The following is an 18,783-nucleotide window of genomic DNA, read 5'->3' on the forward strand; positions in this document are numbered from 1 at the left end:
TGTAAAGGACAAAATTAAAAGAATTCCTGCTTCAAAGCAATTACAGCTATAATAGATAATGCAAGTAATAAGGAATCATACAATAATGATATGGTAGTATCATATTCTAAGTTTTTGCAATCCCCAAGTCAATATGCAGCAGTACTGCTGAAGTTATACACCACACCCCTCCCATATACTTCTCCAAACTAGCCTGCTCCATTCTGCTCTCCACTCTCCCATACTGCATCTCCAGGTATGATCCTCAAGGGGTCTCCTGCAGCAGCAAAAAAATTCTGTCTCCCAGCTACATATGCCATACTCTTCCCCAGATTTCCCAGCCCATCTGGCACGTGGATAGGCTCAGCAGAGGCCTGGACTGCTTAGACTGTCCTGTACTTCAGAGAATGGAGCATGACAATAAGTCCCAGAGCCCCTCCAACTCTACTTAAAAGACTTAGTTTTCAATTGGAAATAACACTAGACAGGGATGGGTATCTCTGATGGTCCCCAAAATCATGAAGATCATTTTGGTATCGGTCTATTAATGAAGTCTGGGGACAACGGAGGGAAGACAGACAGCAAACCTATTACTGCCATAATAATTAAATGTTATGCTGACACTGAGAGATGAATATTCCAATAAGACTTTTACAACAAAATAAAGAAGTTTAAACACAATTTCTACATCACCGAACACGGGGCAAGACAACAAACATACATGGCTCAGATGCACATTTTGGAATCAGATAAGTAGTATCATATTAGTTTTTCAGCATTAAAAACTCAGACCCTTTCAACTGAGAATCACTTAGGAAACCAAGATGCTTAAGTACCAAGATTTACCAAAGTTTCACAATCTGTTATGAGCTCTGAATTTTTCCAAGAATCATAAAACACACAGAAAAAAAAAAAAAAGAAGACAAAGAAATAACCTGGAAGTAAGGGTTTGGAATTTTTTTCTTTTGTTATTAAGAACTTTATTTTATTTCTAACAATTAATTTCTTCCATTATTAACAACTATATTGTTGTTACTTTTTAACAACTCATTACCTTGTGACATCAAGTGCCTTCTGAACTTTTGCTTGTACAGATCCAAGCAAATCAGCGCCCATTTTTTTCAACAGCTGTGTCAGCAGTACAAACAGCCAGTCCTGCAGATCTTCTTTATGGACCTGGATGAAGTCGACCAGTGTCTCCAAAAACATACTGAACACCTAAAAGGCAGAAGAAGATGGAAAGAGGGTAGGATGGGGCAAAAGAGGAAACGACACTGACGTATGCTGAACTTACAAACAAAGAAGAAAGCAGTAAGGGAATCAAAGGCAGAGAAAGGCAGTGTTTTGCAGCCAAGCAGGAAAAAAAAAACAAAGGAAAAGAAAAGAAATCTGCCTTGCTTTTTCATTGGATTTTGATACAAGAGTATATTGGAAATGTTAGCTGACTTCTGTAGAAGTTTGACAATTAGATATTCCATGCAGTTTTGTCAAGAAAAGAAATGCTTACTGTGATGGCTGGCGCAACCTCAATTTTTCCAGTATAACTTAATTTTTTACCCTTTCAAGCTTTATCATTGAGTTGATTTGGCATATTCCTCAAAGACTACAAAAAGGCTTTCTCTTTAAATCCAAAAAAGCTGCAACAATTGTTTAGTAAAATATTAATTGTAAATATATGCATTACTAAATACTGCAAAATCATGAAAATTTGCCAATTCCTTTACATAAAATATTTGTAGAAGAGAACAAGATTCTTCTACTATTGCAGGTATCCCAACACAAAATTATTCACCACAGTAGGGGAAAAAAGTCACGATGAATGCATTTCAGATTGGCAGGTGTTTAAAACACAGAAGTACTTTTGTCTTTTAGAAAACAGGATATCCATTGTGTTCTTTTCAACAAATAATGTTGAAAAGACTGCATTTGGTAAAAAAAAAAAATCAAAACAAAACCATGTATTTTTTTGTATTTACAGTAACCTCAGCACTCACACCAGGAAGAAGGGCTTTTTAGAGGGAAGGGGTAAAGGAGGGCACGACAAATAGGTAACTTTGTTTAAACAACTCTTTTAGTGTATCTCACTAATTTTAAGTTTTTTTTCAAGACTTACAGAGTGAAATCAGAATGTATATGCTCTATACAAGTGTGGTCCATAGATTTCCTGTTTCTCTGACAAGAAAAATGGGTGTCTGGGCTGAAAATACTACCTTCAGAACTGATACACACTCTAGCTCCAGCACAGAGTTGGGTATAGAAGCAGAAATATTGCTGTGATGCAAAGCAGGTTGGAGAGATATTGCCTCCTGAGTATTTTTGACATGGGCACATGGTCAGAAATTGCTGCTGTAGAGGAAGGGCTGGAACCCCACATCCTCCTGCAGCTGACCTGCCTAGTCATATGATCAAATTTTGCTACTGTCTGTGAGGGTGCATGATCCCATACTGTGATCATACCTCATGTGGCTGCAGAAACAAGCCCATGGAAGTGGACTTTCTTCCACAACACTGATCCAAATTTGAAGGAGGTGGTGCATGCTGCTGTGTGCCTTCTTCGCTGAGGAAATTTGATCTCTTAAGTTGATTATCAAGTCAGGGTATGCAAATGCACACCATAAAGTGGAAAAAATCCACACAAGTATCTTTTAAAGAAGTGCCTCAAAATTTGCACTAGAAATAAAAAATAAAATTGGACCAGATGATCCTTGAGGTTCCCTTCTATCTAGGTATTCTATGATTTTCTCAGGATCCATTAAAGACTACGGAGAACCCTTTAAGAAACATCTTAAATACTGAAGATCCATGTTAGAAACAAAACAATACAAATCCTACTCAGTATAAAGCCTGTAATGATTAGCTGCTTAAATTAACTTCCCTTTTGGGGCAAACTACATTAGAAATTGTAAAAAAAAAAAAAAAAAAAAAGAGAGAGAAATTGCCAACTCCCTGCTGTATTCAGGTCTGAATTTGACAAATTACCCTGCCAGTACTGGGACGAAATTTTTATGCTTGGGATTAGAAACATCTTCTGTATTAGGCTAAACTGAAACAGTAAATCACTTTGTGGATGCACAAAGCTGTAGACACAATTACAAGACAGGCAAACCAGAGCAATAACTACTTTCTGTATTGTAATATGACAGTCTTTGGATTTCACAGCCCTAAAATATGGGAAAGGTATACTGGACTTAGGTAAGCAACAAAAAAAAAATTCCAGTGCTATAAAGATTACACGGGGGGATCTTAAAACTATATTCAAAACCCTTCAAATTAAACTACACAGGTCAGCAGAATTTAAACCTGTTTAAATCTGTTTCTTTGAGTTTGCAGACACTGACACACACATCTTCTCCATTAAAACACGAAGGCTGAACAAACTGGTTACAACTTCTTATTTGATGGAGTAATGTGGACTACTTATGATACTTCAAACATGTAAAGTGGTTTAATTTCAAATCATTATGGAAACAAATTATCAACCACTGGCAAAAGTACTCTTAAGATCCTGTGCTGATGTTTTAGCTGTTAAATATATACCTAACTGAGGACTCAGTTTTGTTTTCATGCTTTATTTGTTTTTCGGTTTACCATAGTGAATGTCTGGAGAAAACTCATTTGAGTCATTTTGTTTTATTAAAAAAAAAAACCAAAACAAACAACTAATCATACCATTTTCTCTTATACCAAAGTGTGAACAATTTAAGAAGGCTGAAAGAGTATTTAAGGTAAAGGATGAACTTGGAATGGAAAATGGAACTCAACCACCTATATGTTGAACAATGTATGTGGATACTGCAAAAACTGCAGTTTCCATTTTTATGATGCAAATTAAAATTCTGAAATTAACCATCTAAAGCTGAAGGTTTTAATAATTTGATAGTGGAAAAAAAATAGATATGAAAATAACTATAAGTGATCTACCTTTAAAATGAATTATTTCAGATGTGCCAACCACCACAATATAAAGCAGGAATGCATAACCAAACAATGTCAGTTAATTAGTAGATAAAGCACATCTTGAAAATTTACCACACAGTTTACTAATTGTAAATAGCATTTTATGACTGCAAAAGGCTTGACACTGCATGAACTCTTTGGGGAAGAAAAATAGAGAAAAAGGGTTAATTGCACATTCATGCAAGTAAGGTTAGGCTTCCAACAAATATTGAACCAACTTACTCTCTAAAGAGAGTTCCAACACAGGGGACAGCATGCAAAACGAAACAAAAACAAAACAAAACAAAAAAGAACAACAGAAAAGGGAAAAAGATAAAAACACACAAATTAGTGGCCATCAATACAAAGTTCCTGTATGGAATATAAAACAAAATAAAACAAAAAAGGTATTTCAAAACTTTTATGATAAATTTAGTAATTTTATTGGGATACCCAATGTATTTTTAAAATAAGCACTTGGTATGTCCTTCAAATCATTCTCCCATTTTCTCCTCCAAATGTTAATAATCTCTTTTTCTGTGTAACTCCCTACATCCAGCTATCATGCTAAAGTAAACTTTAAAAAAAACCAACACAAAAGTGATGACAGAGTAATTCCTACAGACACCTAAATAGAATCTAAGATGAGATTTATGTAGCCGTATGTATGTAACAAAAAAAAAAAATCATAGCTCATGAACTCTTAATACTTAAAGGATCCTCCTGATAATATATGGGTAACTATTAATAGTTTTGCAATACCAAAAAGCAGGCAAGGTTTCAGTGACTGGAACAAGAGTACCACATGTGTTACAACACAGGCCCAATTTCAAACTCAAAGTAATGTTATTTTACGTCAGAATGCCCAGTGAACAAACACAACAATCAACTAGAACAACTCAATGTAACATTCCTAAAGGTTTAATGAAAAGGTAAAATGTTCTTCTGACACAAGTTTTGGAACATTTTCATTATCCTTCCCTGGCTCTCCCACTACAAAAGAAATCTCCAAGGTAGTTCTGATATATTCATTGCTGCAATATTAATTAACACAGAAAAGGTAAAATTAAACTGAGCTGGTATTCACAATTTTGTCACTACTTCATTTAAAAATCAGTAATATGTCAACATTTAATTTCCTTTTCTTCAAATTTTCTCTTTATGGAATGTTTTCTTCTCTTAAACTGCTTGGTTTAGTCTTTTCTTCTGGACTGCTGCAGTATGTCAGTAACTTCAGTATCATATTGCTGTCTTGAACGCAAGTTTTTACCAAAATACATGGTTGTCAGAGATAGCAGCTAAGTCACTTTTTCCAGCAGGAAAAATAAGGAGAGATAAACACTGTTAAGACTTCCCACCACTCTGAATTTCATTTTCCATAGCAGCAATGAGGAAGACTTAAACATATGTAAAATGTATTGCATAATCAAAGCAGTTTTTCAGAATTCTACTGGGAAAAGCCAATGCTTCTGAAATAATACTTTGCTCTGAATTTACCTGGGTTATAATTTTATCAATTTTGAAATATGTACACAAAATGGAACATGTTATACTCAACATAAAAGGTAAGGTTTCTTCCAAACAAGCCTATAATTCTAATAAAATGTGATGTTACGTGGGTTATTTTTACGTGATACCATTTATTAAGCTCCTTACTTACCTGCAGTCCTTCTGCTATGAGAAACTGTGACATACATCAAGCTGTACTAGTAACCCACCTCCCAAAAAAATGGTAAAAGTACTATCAAGTGAAGTAAGTCAGCTTAGAAAACAGATTATTCTCTTTGTTATATCATCCATACTGAGTCTTTACCTAGGTAAAAACTAAATAAAACATCACATATTCTTTTATACCAAAGTATAGTCTCCTTATTGAATACTAACAATGAAGTAAAAATTATTCACCAGTCTCAACTGCCAGTCCTATTTATGAAATTCAAGAAAGACATCATAAGCTATGATAATACAAAATACCCTGGGAAATAAGTGAGCACACAGTTGGTATAGTTCATCAGACTATGCGTGATTTAGTCAGACCGCTTTCTTTATAATTTATATTACTGCAGAACCTTTTGTTTTTGACTGAGAAAATCTTTACTCATGTTGAAGTGGCCTCTGTAAACAACATGACTTAAAAATGCAAATTTTGAGTACAAATTGTTGAACTACTTCAACATATCTTATTTTACACTAACCTTTACTTTATTTTAATGATCCTACAGAGAAAGGAGGAAGATTACCTTGTTCAAAATCGCAAATTAAATGAATTGAAAAGTGATACCATTAACTACTTAGGCTTGTCAAATTCTACATGTGCAATTATCACTAACATAACGTATCATAACTGCCTTTCTAGTAATAGATAATTTCAAACATTTACTGAAAATAAGAAATACCTAAACATACCTTACTGTGAGGATCAGCAAACATTCTTGTGAAGATTTCACACAACCTTTTCAACTCAACACGACTGTCAAAGTGACAACAATACATTAGTCAACTCCCTTGCTAGTACTACTGGAACACTAATGCACAGCAATCAGCAAAATCAACTGTAAATATTGAATCAAATAATCTACTAAACTAGGTAGAGAAAGGCATTTTAAGACATGCATAAAAATGTAAAAGACTGTATCAAGAATGAGACTTTTAACCTAGAAATGTCTCTTTAAATTGTCACATACATTATGCCATTCCCAGCTATTTTAATGGAGCAGATAATGAAAAAGGTATTCTTAGCAGCGAGTAGTAAACAGTTTCTTCTGAATAAATACCCCCCAAATTATAATAATAACAAAAAAATTCATTATAATATAAATAAAAGAAAGGCCTTCCATCAATACTAGATGCAAGGACTCAAGAGTATTCTTGCAATACAAAAATTCCTAAATTTTGAATTCACTACAGACATTAGTAAAATCGTAAATATTCATTATTTGCCAGAAGTGAGAAAAGCTTTCCCATTCTTTCCCCCATCTTCCTCTCAGAGACACACATCCTGCCTTTCCTCTCTCCCTTGCCTCTCAACAACTTTGAAATAAAATGTTTTCTCTATTAACACGTCTTCTTACCTTAAAGTTCTCTGGTTCTTTAGTAAGTTTTGCAGGCCCAGAAGGCCTTCTTTTCTCTCTGACCAGTTGGTGCTGGCACAGCGATTCAGGACTTCAGCCACATCTTCTGTCTGTCTCATGTATGTTGGTATGCTTCCATTCCTAGAGCTATAGGACCTTTCTGAACAGGCACTTGAAGCATCACTGTTGGCATCATCATCTGAGTACATCCCATAGGACTCATATCTTCTTCGCACAGGCTTCTTCTATTGCACAGAGACAACTCACGTAAGCACTGATTTTCAAAGAGACAGTATAACACACCCATAATTTATAGAAAGACCAACAGCTCAAATAATTGGTGTGACCCCTATTCCCTGCAGCGACAAATGGTTCCAACTGTTCAGCCGGTCAAACCAAGTTAATAAAAATATTTTAAAGTATGGCTTGCACAGTATTCCAAGTATAAAAGCAAAGCAAACACAGAGAAGACATGTTTGACAAAATGTTTAACTTTAGGTTTACCTGCAACAACCCATAAGACTGCAGGATAGAAAAACAAAGACTCTGTGTTTAAAGTTAGTTATTTCACTTAATAGCTTTATATATGTTACAGAATATAAGAATCAGGTCTAAATCCATATATTCTATCATTTTAACTTACTTTGCATCAAATATGTTAATAGCAAACTATTAAACTATTGAAGAAGAAAAATAGTTTCTATACCTTAGTCCGTATGTCTCCTAAGAGCTGTTAGCAGTAAATTATTGAAAAGAAACAGAAATTGAGAACAGGAAGGTAAGGCATAGCAGCATTGTGACTAGTAAACTTCCTGCCACTGGACAACACACAGATGTATTGTAAATTTTGTTCTTAGCTCTCTGTGTCTAATCAGCATATTGCACATTGCCAAGAAGTAGTTTGCTTCCATTTTGATGGAAATATTACATATCACCTGCTGATTGGTCACAAAGACTTCTCTGTCAAAATCTTTGTGTTAGCAATATTTGAGAATGAAGACTTAACACACACAGTCAATTGTTATTAAAGTATGAAACCTTCATTTAAACTTTATTTTCTCATCAACTTCTCCATCTCTAACTTCAATAACTAAATTTTGTCAGTGCAACAATTACTACAGCAATGTTCTACAAAAAAAATTAATTACATAATGCAAAATACCAAACCCCTTTAAAACAAGAACAGGCCAACAAAACAAAATACAACATGCCAATGGCCAGAGGAAAATAAAAAAGCTATTTATCCTTAAAGGAAAAAAACATACAGCTCTGCAAAACAGCTCTTGCCATTCAAATTTTGAAGCTAGCAGTTAAAAATTCAGGTAATTACATACTCAAAGAAGCAGGAGCATAAGTGATTGTTTTCCCCTTAATTACTACTGCAATTTACATAGGGTTCCCATTTTTAACCATAGAATAACTTAAAAGATATCACAATAAAAATTAGTTAATACATCAGATAACAAGCAGGCTTACTGTCAACAGAAAGAGCATACACAATGTGTAAGAGAATAAAGGAAGGGAAAAATCACAAAGACACACATTTTGAAAAGAGACACCGTAAGGAAAAAAAAAGTTTTTTAAAGAAATGAATCTGAAATGCCAAGGACTGTACTAAAGTAAAAGACATAAAAATATGTAAAGATCACCATTATTGCTGCATTTCATGCCAGAAGACTGACATCCCTTTGGCTTAAGCAGTACTAAAACTAGTTGAGTATTTTCCATATCAAAAATGGCAATACAATCTGGAATATTTTTTATTTTTATATTACATCTGTCAGGACTCTACATTCTACCTTTTAAAAACACTGTTATGAGGGTGAGTCTTCAGTCTATGATAAAACAAGAGTGTTTATAAACAGATTTCCATCTAAGTGGAGCCATTTCTACAGGACAATATTTCTACAGGACATTTAGAGCATGGCAAGGAACCAGGCATGCAAATGCTACAATAAAATGTTGCAGTTCTTTATCCTTGTCATGTCAGATTCCAGCTAAAATATACAAGCTAACATTTCCTCTAATGTTTTCCTCTAACATTTCTAGAGGCATCATTTATTTTGGATCCAGGTAATACAAACCAGTTTCTTCAAAGAAACTTTATTGCTTCAACGAAGCAGGACACATTCAAGCCTCAAGGGTAGTCATTGGAAACATGACTTTCTCCTCAGCTTCTCTTCTTACTACATACTTTGCCCAGTTAAATCTGAGTAAGCTAGAAGGCTGCTAAAAGTACTAAAGACACTCCTCGTGAAGCACCAATGTGTAGAAATCTACAGCACAAGTTTTCAAATTATAGCCAGAAAATGTTAATGTTCCATGGACTGTTTTTCTATTGTTTCCTGGTTTTCGATTGTTCCGTATTCCACCATCCAGACTGATTACCAGTTTACTAACCAGCATTCCCCATCAATGCTGAAAACATTTTGCAAGTTGATACTATCAGAAAGGGAAAAAAATCACACTGTGGTCTCTTAGGCAAGATATCAGAGATATCCTCCTGATCTCTATGCCAGTGAAGGCACACAAATTTTAAACTTAGGTGTCAAGAAAAAAGCATAAATCAAGAAATCAATAAATCCTCGTACTAAGAATACGATTCTTCAGACCTTTTCCTCTGAAATTTTGTTTTCCTCTATTGAGTTATGTCTGGCTATAATTATCTTTTTAGAGTCTGATTTGTAGTTTTTTACTAAGGTTCCAAATAATTTTTTTCTTAAAACAGAGCAATTACAATGTTCTTAAAGCATTCTGATAACTAGAAAACAGGTACTTACAAGTATTTAATGACATGAATGTCACAATAGCAAAATAAATGATGTGTTCAGTTTGCTAACTGGGGCAGGGAGGTAGAGGAGCCAAACCCACCCTTTTAAAGAACAGTAAAGGTAAGAAAATGAATGGCATAACCAGTTTTAACTTCAGTGTAACATTTAGAAAACAAAAGTAAACAAAAATTAATCTTATGAAATGCTGCCTTCTGTGCTGGTTTTGGCTGTGGTAGAGTTAATTTTCTTCACAGGGGCTGGTATGTGGCTGTGTTTTGGATTTGTGCTGAACACAGGGTTAATAACGCAGAGATGTTTTTGTTATTGCTGAGCAGGGCTTACACAGAGCCAAGGCCTTTTCTGCTTTTCGTACTGCCATGCTGGCAAGGGAGGTTGGAGGAGACACAGCCAGGACAAGTGACCCAAAATGACCAAAGGGATATTCCAGACCATATAACATCCTGCTCAATATATAAAATGGGGGGAAGAAGGAGGAAGGGAGGGCACATTTGCAGTGATGGCGTTTGTCTCCCAAGTAACTGTTATGTGTGATGGGCCTCTGCTCTCCTGGAGATGGCTGAACACCTGCCTGCCCGTGGGAAGCGGTGAATGAATTCCTTATTTTGCTTTGGTTGTGTATGTGGCTTTTGCTTTCCCTGTAAAACTGTCTTTATCTCAATCCACAAGTTTTCAAGCTTTTACCATTCTGATTCTCTCCCCAATCCTGCTGGTGGTGGAGTGAGCGAGTGGCTGTGTGGGGCTTGATTGCTGGCTGGCATGAAAGCACATCGCCTGCCCAGCCATCAGTTTCTCTCTTCAGCATCAATCTCATATGTTTTCAGACAGAAAAAGTTTAAATGGCACCCAGGATTATGGTAAGCAGAAGGCTTCTGCTGTCATCATTCCCAACTCCAGCAAGCCTTCAGCCTATCTAGAAGTTCGACTAGCTGTTATAGGAAACTGCTGGTTAGTGCTACCTGTGCAAGTGGTTCCTTGGGCCACTCCAATAGAGTAGTACAAGACTATTTCCTGTCTGCCACAGAAAAAAGCACATTACTCAAAAATTAAAACTTCTGTAGGGAACGAAAATTCAAATACTTGCATCTCCAGCAACTCAGTTTCTCTTTTTTCTCTCACCAAGAAGCCAATAAAATAACAAATGACAAGTTCTTTTGCATACTTTAATGTACAGGTACCAAACATTTTAAGAGCCTGCAACCTACAAAAAGTAAGTGTGAGATTCTTACCAAAGCATCTGCTACTGCCTCTTCCACGTCAGAACCTGTGTTCAGAACTCGCATAGCACTAACTGATGACGACAATCTACTCGACTGACTAATTCCAAAGCCAGTACCTGTGACAACAACACAAATAAATATAAAAAATTCAGTCAGAATAGCATCTTGGGACATTAATATCATACTCAAAAAAAACCCAAGCAGAAGAAAAACATTTGCTTAATATTTTCAGTAAATCATGTAGTGGCTAAAGCACTGGTTATTTTCATTCTGAAGTCTTAGTGGTATAGTGAAAAGTAAGAGATTAAGCAGAAAAACCAGTCATCCACAAATATTCTATTCCAATATTACATCGGAAAAAAACCCTACAAAACAATGGTTTTAACTGGAAGAACCTTTGCTTTTTAATTTTTTTTAATCAACGTCTTCTTCATTTTGGGTTTTTATTTTCATTTAAAAAGAAAGCAAATACAATAGAAGGGCTATTGAGACTGCTGATTAGAAAACTACATGCATAAAGAATGCTCTACAAATACTAAAAAAAATATGGAAAACTAAAAAAGTTCTTCTGCAAGTAAAAATAAAATGATTATTATTAAAGAAAAAAAGGATTAACATTGGAACGTGAGGGTGGAGACGAAATCTAGCAACATAAACACATCTATCTGGGTTATTAAAACCACAAAACTCAAATTAATATAAATAATGCCTTCTAAAACTGAACTATGAGAATAACCAAGTGGGTGGGGAAAAAATAATCCAGGATGACTGCACAGATGACAGCAAAGTGTACTCATCCTTCACCTGTGGCCCCATAAGCATCAGGAGCGTAGAGGGCACCAGTAGATCTGGAGTGATGTCTGGAAGCTGCAATAACAGGATTATATAAAGCCTATCTATGACCATGGAATCAAAGTGCTGCAATAGTTGCTCAGATGAACAAGAGAATATTTAAAAGATTCAGCTTAAGCACCAGAAACTGAGTATTATGCAGCAGCAAAAAATCTTCAGAGAAGTTCTTTGATTATACATAACATGATTATATAGGTTTATGTACACTGGACATTTCATGCATAATTTTTTGTTTAATTTAAAAGATTAAGAGCAGGGTAAAAGCAAGTATGCCTAAATTCAAAGAAGAAAAAGTGCACAGACACACATGCAGACACCCACACTCAGACAGAACTTTTCAGGTATTTTTGATGATTATCAGTGCATACTGACACTGATGCTGGTTTTCCACTGTAGAGTTAACTCAATCCTAAGTGCTCAAGTCAGAGCAAGACCTCATGTATCAAACATTATCTGCAAAAATGTTTTTTTTGCACGAACCCACTGCGTCAGCAGCTGACAATCCATATACAATTGAGTTCTTGCCTATGTGGAGATAACTCAAGCGTGGTTAAAACTCACCACTATGTAAAAGAAAGTTAAAATTGTCCAATTATAATTATAAGTTAAAAATGAGTCAATACAATTAATAATCCCCATGCTTATTGTTTTATTTAAATAAAATGTCAAATTTAAGCACTTGTGTTAGTTACTATAGCTCATTAAGATTTTTTAAAGTTACTGAAACTGGAAACCAGAGATCTTTAAGAGTTTCTGAATAAAACTGAGTACCCCTCTCCTTATGGCACCTGTATAAAACTGGTTTTTCAGTGATTCTAAAGAAGTTGACTCACCATTGCTAGTATTTTCTTCCTTAAACTGCGCAATTTTTAAATTAAATGTTTTTAAACAATTAATCTTCTTTCTTCAGTTCACTTAATTTGGAATTTTTAATGCCACATAACATGATAATTTTAACTTGAATTCAAATGTCCACTCACAGTGGCACAAACCCCAGATATAATCCTGTGATTTAATAAATAACTGTAAATGCAAATATTTTAAACCTTTTGGATACATAAAGTAGCATAAGTACAAATCAGGAATCAAATTAATCATCTTTTACTCTGATTAACAAAGAACATTCAAGAGTCTGACTCGAATCAAGCAACCCTGACATGGACCAAATGACATCTGGGGAAGTACACCTCTTTTAACCTAAATGTACTCCAAAATGAGCCTAACTCCTGTAAAGATCCCAAGAAACAACACTGTGTCCTTCCACATAAAGTTCTCTACTCCTTACATAAAGTACAGAGATGTATTTTATCATTAACCAATCCTGCATGAAGATGTTTACCTACAGCATTTTATTTTCCAAGCAATGCTTTGTGGAATATTTAGTTCTTTAGAAACTATGTCTCAGCATGGAAAAGGAGACAGGACAGAGGATATCAAAACATAGGCATCACAGCTAACAGCTCTTTAAATACAAACATAAACAGGATAAACCTTTCTATTACTTTCCATCAATGATCCCTGAAAATTAAAGGTACAGTTGAAAATTCGAACTTCAGGCATGCAAATTGAAATGATCCTGTCTCCACATAAGTTTGAAATATGCTGGACAAGTTAAGACAGTTAAGGGAAGAACTATATTGGGTGAAACATACCTCATTCCAAAGCACATTTTCAAGAATATTCTTTGTAACACTCAAATTGCAGAAACTGCGCAAGAATTTACTTATGCTGTTCCTTTTTTTTTAAAAGATGAATTAAGATTTTTAAATGGACTCACAATAAGATAATTTCTTAGCTAAAATACAGAAATGACACTAGTCTGATATTTAGTATTAACTATATGTAATGAAAATAGACACTTCTATATAAATTACAAATCACTTCTCAGTGGCTCTTATCTCCCAGCTTATAACGCTGTAATGAGATGTGAGATTACATAAACACTTCATATCAATGTATACAGCACAGCAATTATGTGGCATTTGGGTCATTTTATGTCCTGAAGGGGGATAAAATGCATTTTATTTATTTGCATTTGTAAGCAAAAATTTCTGTGCTGAGAATGAGGCAATATAAATTACATTTCCCCCTGCAATCCTGTGTCAAACTGTCTCTAGCTCCACAGAACTGAATTTGTCTTATTTCATCTTTCACTTGCACCCTTGAAAAACATTAAATTTAGTATTTTTGATAGACATTAACAGCATCCCATAAGATAAAACTGGTCCAACAAAACACTGAATGACATTTCAAATTATTCAAATAAGAAGTCACACTAGGAAGAATCCTCATTTCTTCCAAGTATAACTGTTTGGGTTTTTTTTAAAACAATGCTGGATTCCTATAAATGTTACTTTGCATTCTCTGTGCTATCAGACAATTCTACCTATTTTATTTGTATAGGTACTTGTTTTGACATCTGTATTATAAAACTGAACTACATTAATAAAAATAAAACCTCAAGTGGCATCTATCCCAGCCACACACTTCATGGTATTGGCGTAATACAGATTTCTTAAGATAGTAAGCATTTGACCAATTATAAAATGTAAATCTGATCTTGCATGCCAGCAATTGAAATCAAGGTGTAAGTTTACTAATGCATTCTGCATAACGTCTACTTTTAGTATAATTTTCCAATTAAACAGCATCCAGGCAAACTAGCATTAGTTATTGAAACAGCTTTCATTCAATTAATCTGCACTCTCCCAGTAAAACCATGGCTGACAGGAAGCATACTGTCCTAACAAACCACAACAGACATCCAATGCTAATTAGGAGCACAGTTGGGCTCCTCAAATTGAGATACAAACCAAGGATTTACTATTTTCAGACTATGTTTAACAGCTAGTATTATAAAGTCCTTAACTGTAAGCTACACTTGACCAAACAGAATAAGAAAGAAATATACTGAAGACTATTTCAGACAAAGGTAACACCAAAAAAGATCAGTTTCACATACAATTGTACAGGAGATAGTTTGGTATTACCAAACAATCAAAAAACCCCAAATCCATAAGCCCCATACACAAAAATACTTGAATCAAAACTTATTGCCAACTTCATAGTAACCTTGACAAAATTACATGGGAGATGAGAAACTTCCCTAATCCTTAACCAACATGTTAAAGTAATTATAAGCTAATATTCTTAATTCTCAGTGACATGACAGAAACAACTTGACAATCTCCTAAAATCTTTTAAGTGTCAGACCAATCAGCTGAAATACTAAGCGAAAACAAAACTTTTGCTTATAGCAGCTGTAGAAACTGAATGTAACTAAGCACCTGTGAACATTAAATATTTTTAATTCCTCTTCTTTATATAACAACAGCTGCTACTTCAATTATCACTTGTTCTATACAGACTAAAGGGAAACTTCAGAACTGTACTTTGTTGATCTACTTGTAAAGGACTTTGCTACTTGCCCTGTTCATTTTTAGAAAATGGAATGCAGCCTCACAATACAGTTCTGTCTCAGTAGATCAGTCCCTTATCTGCACCACCATATTTACTTGCACGGTAACAAGTTAAAATTTTACTATTTTTTCACATAATACAGTCATGACAATATAGCTAAGGAGACATAATGAAGTGTATTTCTTGCACACTAAAACGATTCACTGACTAGGGAGCAATTTTGAATAATAGTTGATCCCAGCTGCTGAAGCAGGCCAAGGCAGAGGATGACGGCCACACCATGTTCTTTGCTCTGGCAGTTCAGTGAGAAATGGATTACCTAACTGGACCCAAGCAATAAGTGTTCTAATAAAAAGAGAAACATCGTTTCAAAACAGCTTTTCAAAAGCAAAAGTGCCTTTCCAGAAAAGGCATCTAGATGCTGCCTATCACATACCTTTCTAAACTTGGTACTTAAGACTAACACTAGCAAAGCTTTATATTTCAAGTGTGCAACGCATTCACACATTGGTCAATTCTCCATTGAAGTAAGTGGGGAAGAGAGCCAAAGGAAGGGAAAACACGGTGGCCAGCTACAAGCTAAATGAAGGAGGCATGGATTCGTTAGGAGCACATAACGAAGGGCAAGGACAGCCATGCACAACGAGGGGCTCCGAGTACTTACCAAGGGGTGGGAAAGAGCGGACAGGGCTTGTGTCCCTGCTACTTTCACGGCTGGCCTCCCGACTGCACCCCTGACTCACACTAGGCCGAGGAATGCGGCTGCCTCGCGCTAGTATGATTCAGGGTACAGACAAACAGAAGCACAGAAGGGAGAAGACATAAGAAAAGTTGCAGTTTTAATGCAATTCTGTTTCGCAGTAAGATCACAGATGAATTCCTAAGAAATGACATTGACGATTGTGGCGTTTTATAAGTCACAACCTTTCCTACAGACTTTCCTGATTGTGCTGGATTACTCTAAGTGTAGCCACTTCAATGAAATTATTTCTTTGCACAGCATAAAATGGGAATTTACCAACTCTTTACACAATGGTTGAAAGACCTTTTGGAAAGGATGGAGAGAAAACAAACAACATTTGAGTACTGATTCAGAATTTGGGCTCAAGAACAAGTTAATCAACAGTAACACGAACAAAGAAACTCAAAGCTTTCTAAAAGGAGGAAAATAAAAAATTAATGCAACTAACATAAAAATCAAAAGTACAAAATAAAGAACAGCAGCAATACCATTATAAACAACTGATATCTTTCAATAATATTGTTTGCAATAAAGTGCAATCAGATTATACTGTGAGATTTAAGACATATAACATTCATTTTAGTATCACAGCAGTATACACATGCACGCACACATATTGAAAAGACACACACAGTAATGTTGAAAATATTTTCAAAATGGTATCACACTTTAATTCAATGGATGTGGGTATTTTGGGGGTGGTGAAAAAAGTGAAAGAAGGAGAAAAGGGAGGTGAGGTAAGGAACTACTGCATTCTGACAGCAAAAAATTAAAGTTTCAGCTTCAATTTAAAACTGTCTTGTATATCAAAGACTAGGCTCAGAGAACGGCCACATTTTAGATTATCAGTATATATCAGTAAATATTCTATTTTTTTCGTCCACCTATAACTATACAAGCCGTAGATATCCCTCCCAGCACTTAGCTATAAAGAAACCAAGAGTTATTTGGTGATTCTTACCTACTGACAACCTAGAAGGACTAGCTTCCCTACTGCATCCCTGACTTCGTGGGATTTTGCTTCGCTTTTGTGCAGCTGCAGGATTCACCAACACTCTCTGAACTCCTGTGTTCATAGTGGAAAGTGTGGTTGTTGTCAAAACTCTTCCAGGAGACCCAGATCTACTGCCAGCTGAAGATAAAATGAATAAATATAAGTAACAGCGTAAAAGATAAACAATCATGGTTAAAAAGAAAATAATGCTTAAAGTTAGTAGGAAAGTGGTGGTACATTGAAATGATCAGGAAAAATTTACAAGGTAAAAATATGAAATAGAATGCCTTGGTCCAAGTTCTTCCAGTGCTACACAGAAGGTTGTTAAAATTATCAATGCAAGGAAGCACTTGACATGGTATTTAGCACTAGATAATCTCAAGAAACCATAAATAATATTTCTGGACTTCATCAAGAGTTCCACTGTCCCTAACACAAACACTGCTGTGTTCCTATTTTTTTAAGTTATGTGGTCTCACTAATCACATTTTCTACTAAAAAAAGAAAAAATTAACCTGTTAGAAAGCCAAAGGGAGCAATTTTAAACTACGTTATTTCATCACTATCCCAGTTCTTCCAATGTAACCAATGTTATAACAAAATAACATTATTTTCCTAACATTAAAACTCTTCTCCCTTGCTTCTAATAGCATGGGGTCTTCAAGCACTATTCACTGAAGTTAAATAAAACGTCACTGAAGGCGATTCGAACACTTACATTCATTACTGTGGCAGTCACCTCACAAATTAGAGAAAATCTTCAGTTAGTTTTAAACAAGCTAAAAAATTGGTCAAGACATATTTAAGTGTTTTATACTTTTGTTAATCAAAACTGTACATTACAAAGTGCTATAAATGTCCATGATACTGTCCATGGCTACCAGAAACTGGGTTCACTGATCCCTAATTTTGATATTTCAGTTACAGAACATTAAAGTTCTAAGTCATAACAAAGAATTCATTCTTCTCTTGCTCTAACTGATTCATGCCACCAGCTGATATAAATATATAATTTCCAGCTGTAGAATTCAAGAAATCTGACCAAATAAAAGGCAAAACAGAATTTCAACCAAAGATTAATTACATACTGATTTGAACCCTTCCTTAATCTTTAAAAAATAATCAGGTAACTGTATGACCACAGCGATGCTATCAGATTAACAGAGTTAACATGCAACATCTCGAGTGAGTTTCATGGGTTACTTCTTATGAGGCATATTTAAAAAAAGATACAAGTTGACTAAAGCTTGACTATATGGGAAAAGAAACAAATCCCAAACAAAATAAAATATATGCTGGGTGGAAGGAAGAAATCTAAAACAATGTACCATGCATATACTTTCAGATTCATTGTTTGAATTCAAACTTGAAATGATTATTTACTAAAATCCCTTTTCCAAACTATGGACCTATTCAGCAGAAATGATAAATAAAATATTACACAGCCTGGAAAAAACAAGCACAACTTCTACAGCAACAAAAGAATAAGCAAAGCTATAAAATTGCTGCAAAAATTAAGGGTTTGGAAGTTTCTTAATATCAGGGTACTTCAACTTACACCTGATATTACTATGCCTTCTTCCTGTTTTCTATCTCTAAAACAATAAAAACATTGTAAAAGTTCTCAGTGTGCCAGAGAGTTGTAGGAGATTTTCTTCAATAGGTCAGAAACCTGAAAAACTTAAACTCTTCTCAGAATATACAGAAGAAATGCAACCTCTCATTCTAATAGTTTATCTTTCTACAGCCAGACCTGCAAAGTGTACCACTGTGTAGCGTA

General features: G+C 35.0%; 1 protein-coding gene across 50 annotated transcripts in view; it reads right to left on the reverse strand.

The window, feature by feature from the left end:
* The window catches only part of CLASP2 (cytoplasmic linker associated protein 2), a 145,094-nt gene that overhangs the window by 25,466 nt on the left and 100,845 nt on the right, over nucleotides 1–18,783 (reverse strand). For 11 of the 50 annotated variants that reach the window (XM_051768450.1, XM_051768442.1, XM_051768446.1 and 8 more), the window contains 9 exons: nucleotides 16,971–17,141; nucleotides 15,932–16,039; nucleotides 11,800–11,862; nucleotides 11,005–11,111; nucleotides 7,693–7,716; nucleotides 6,987–7,231; nucleotides 6,322–6,385; nucleotides 2,437–2,553; nucleotides 1,034–1,197 (listed from right to left, as the gene is read on the reverse strand). In XM_051768450.1, the coding sequence (XP_051624410.1) occupies nucleotides 1,034–1,197; nucleotides 2,437–2,553; nucleotides 6,322–6,385; nucleotides 6,987–7,231; nucleotides 7,693–7,716; nucleotides 11,005–11,111; nucleotides 11,800–11,862; nucleotides 15,932–16,039; nucleotides 16,971–17,141 (1,063 nt within the window). The remainder of the gene's footprint in view (nucleotides 1–1,033; nucleotides 1,198–2,436; nucleotides 2,554–6,321; nucleotides 6,386–6,986; nucleotides 7,232–7,692; nucleotides 7,717–11,004; nucleotides 11,112–11,799; nucleotides 11,863–15,931; nucleotides 16,040–16,970; nucleotides 17,142–18,783) is intronic. The other 39 variants (XM_051768472.1, XM_051768470.1, XM_051768471.1 and 36 more) reach the window with 15 other exon arrangements.

The sequence above is a fragment of the Manacus candei genome, unplaced genomic scaffold (assembly GCF_025592945.1).
Source record: "Manacus candei isolate 608988 ecotype Guabito, Panama unplaced genomic scaffold, ASM2559294v1 h1tg000095l, whole genome shotgun sequence".
In the NCBI taxonomy this organism is placed as follows: Eukaryota; Metazoa; Chordata; class Aves; order Passeriformes; family Pipridae; genus Manacus; species Manacus candei.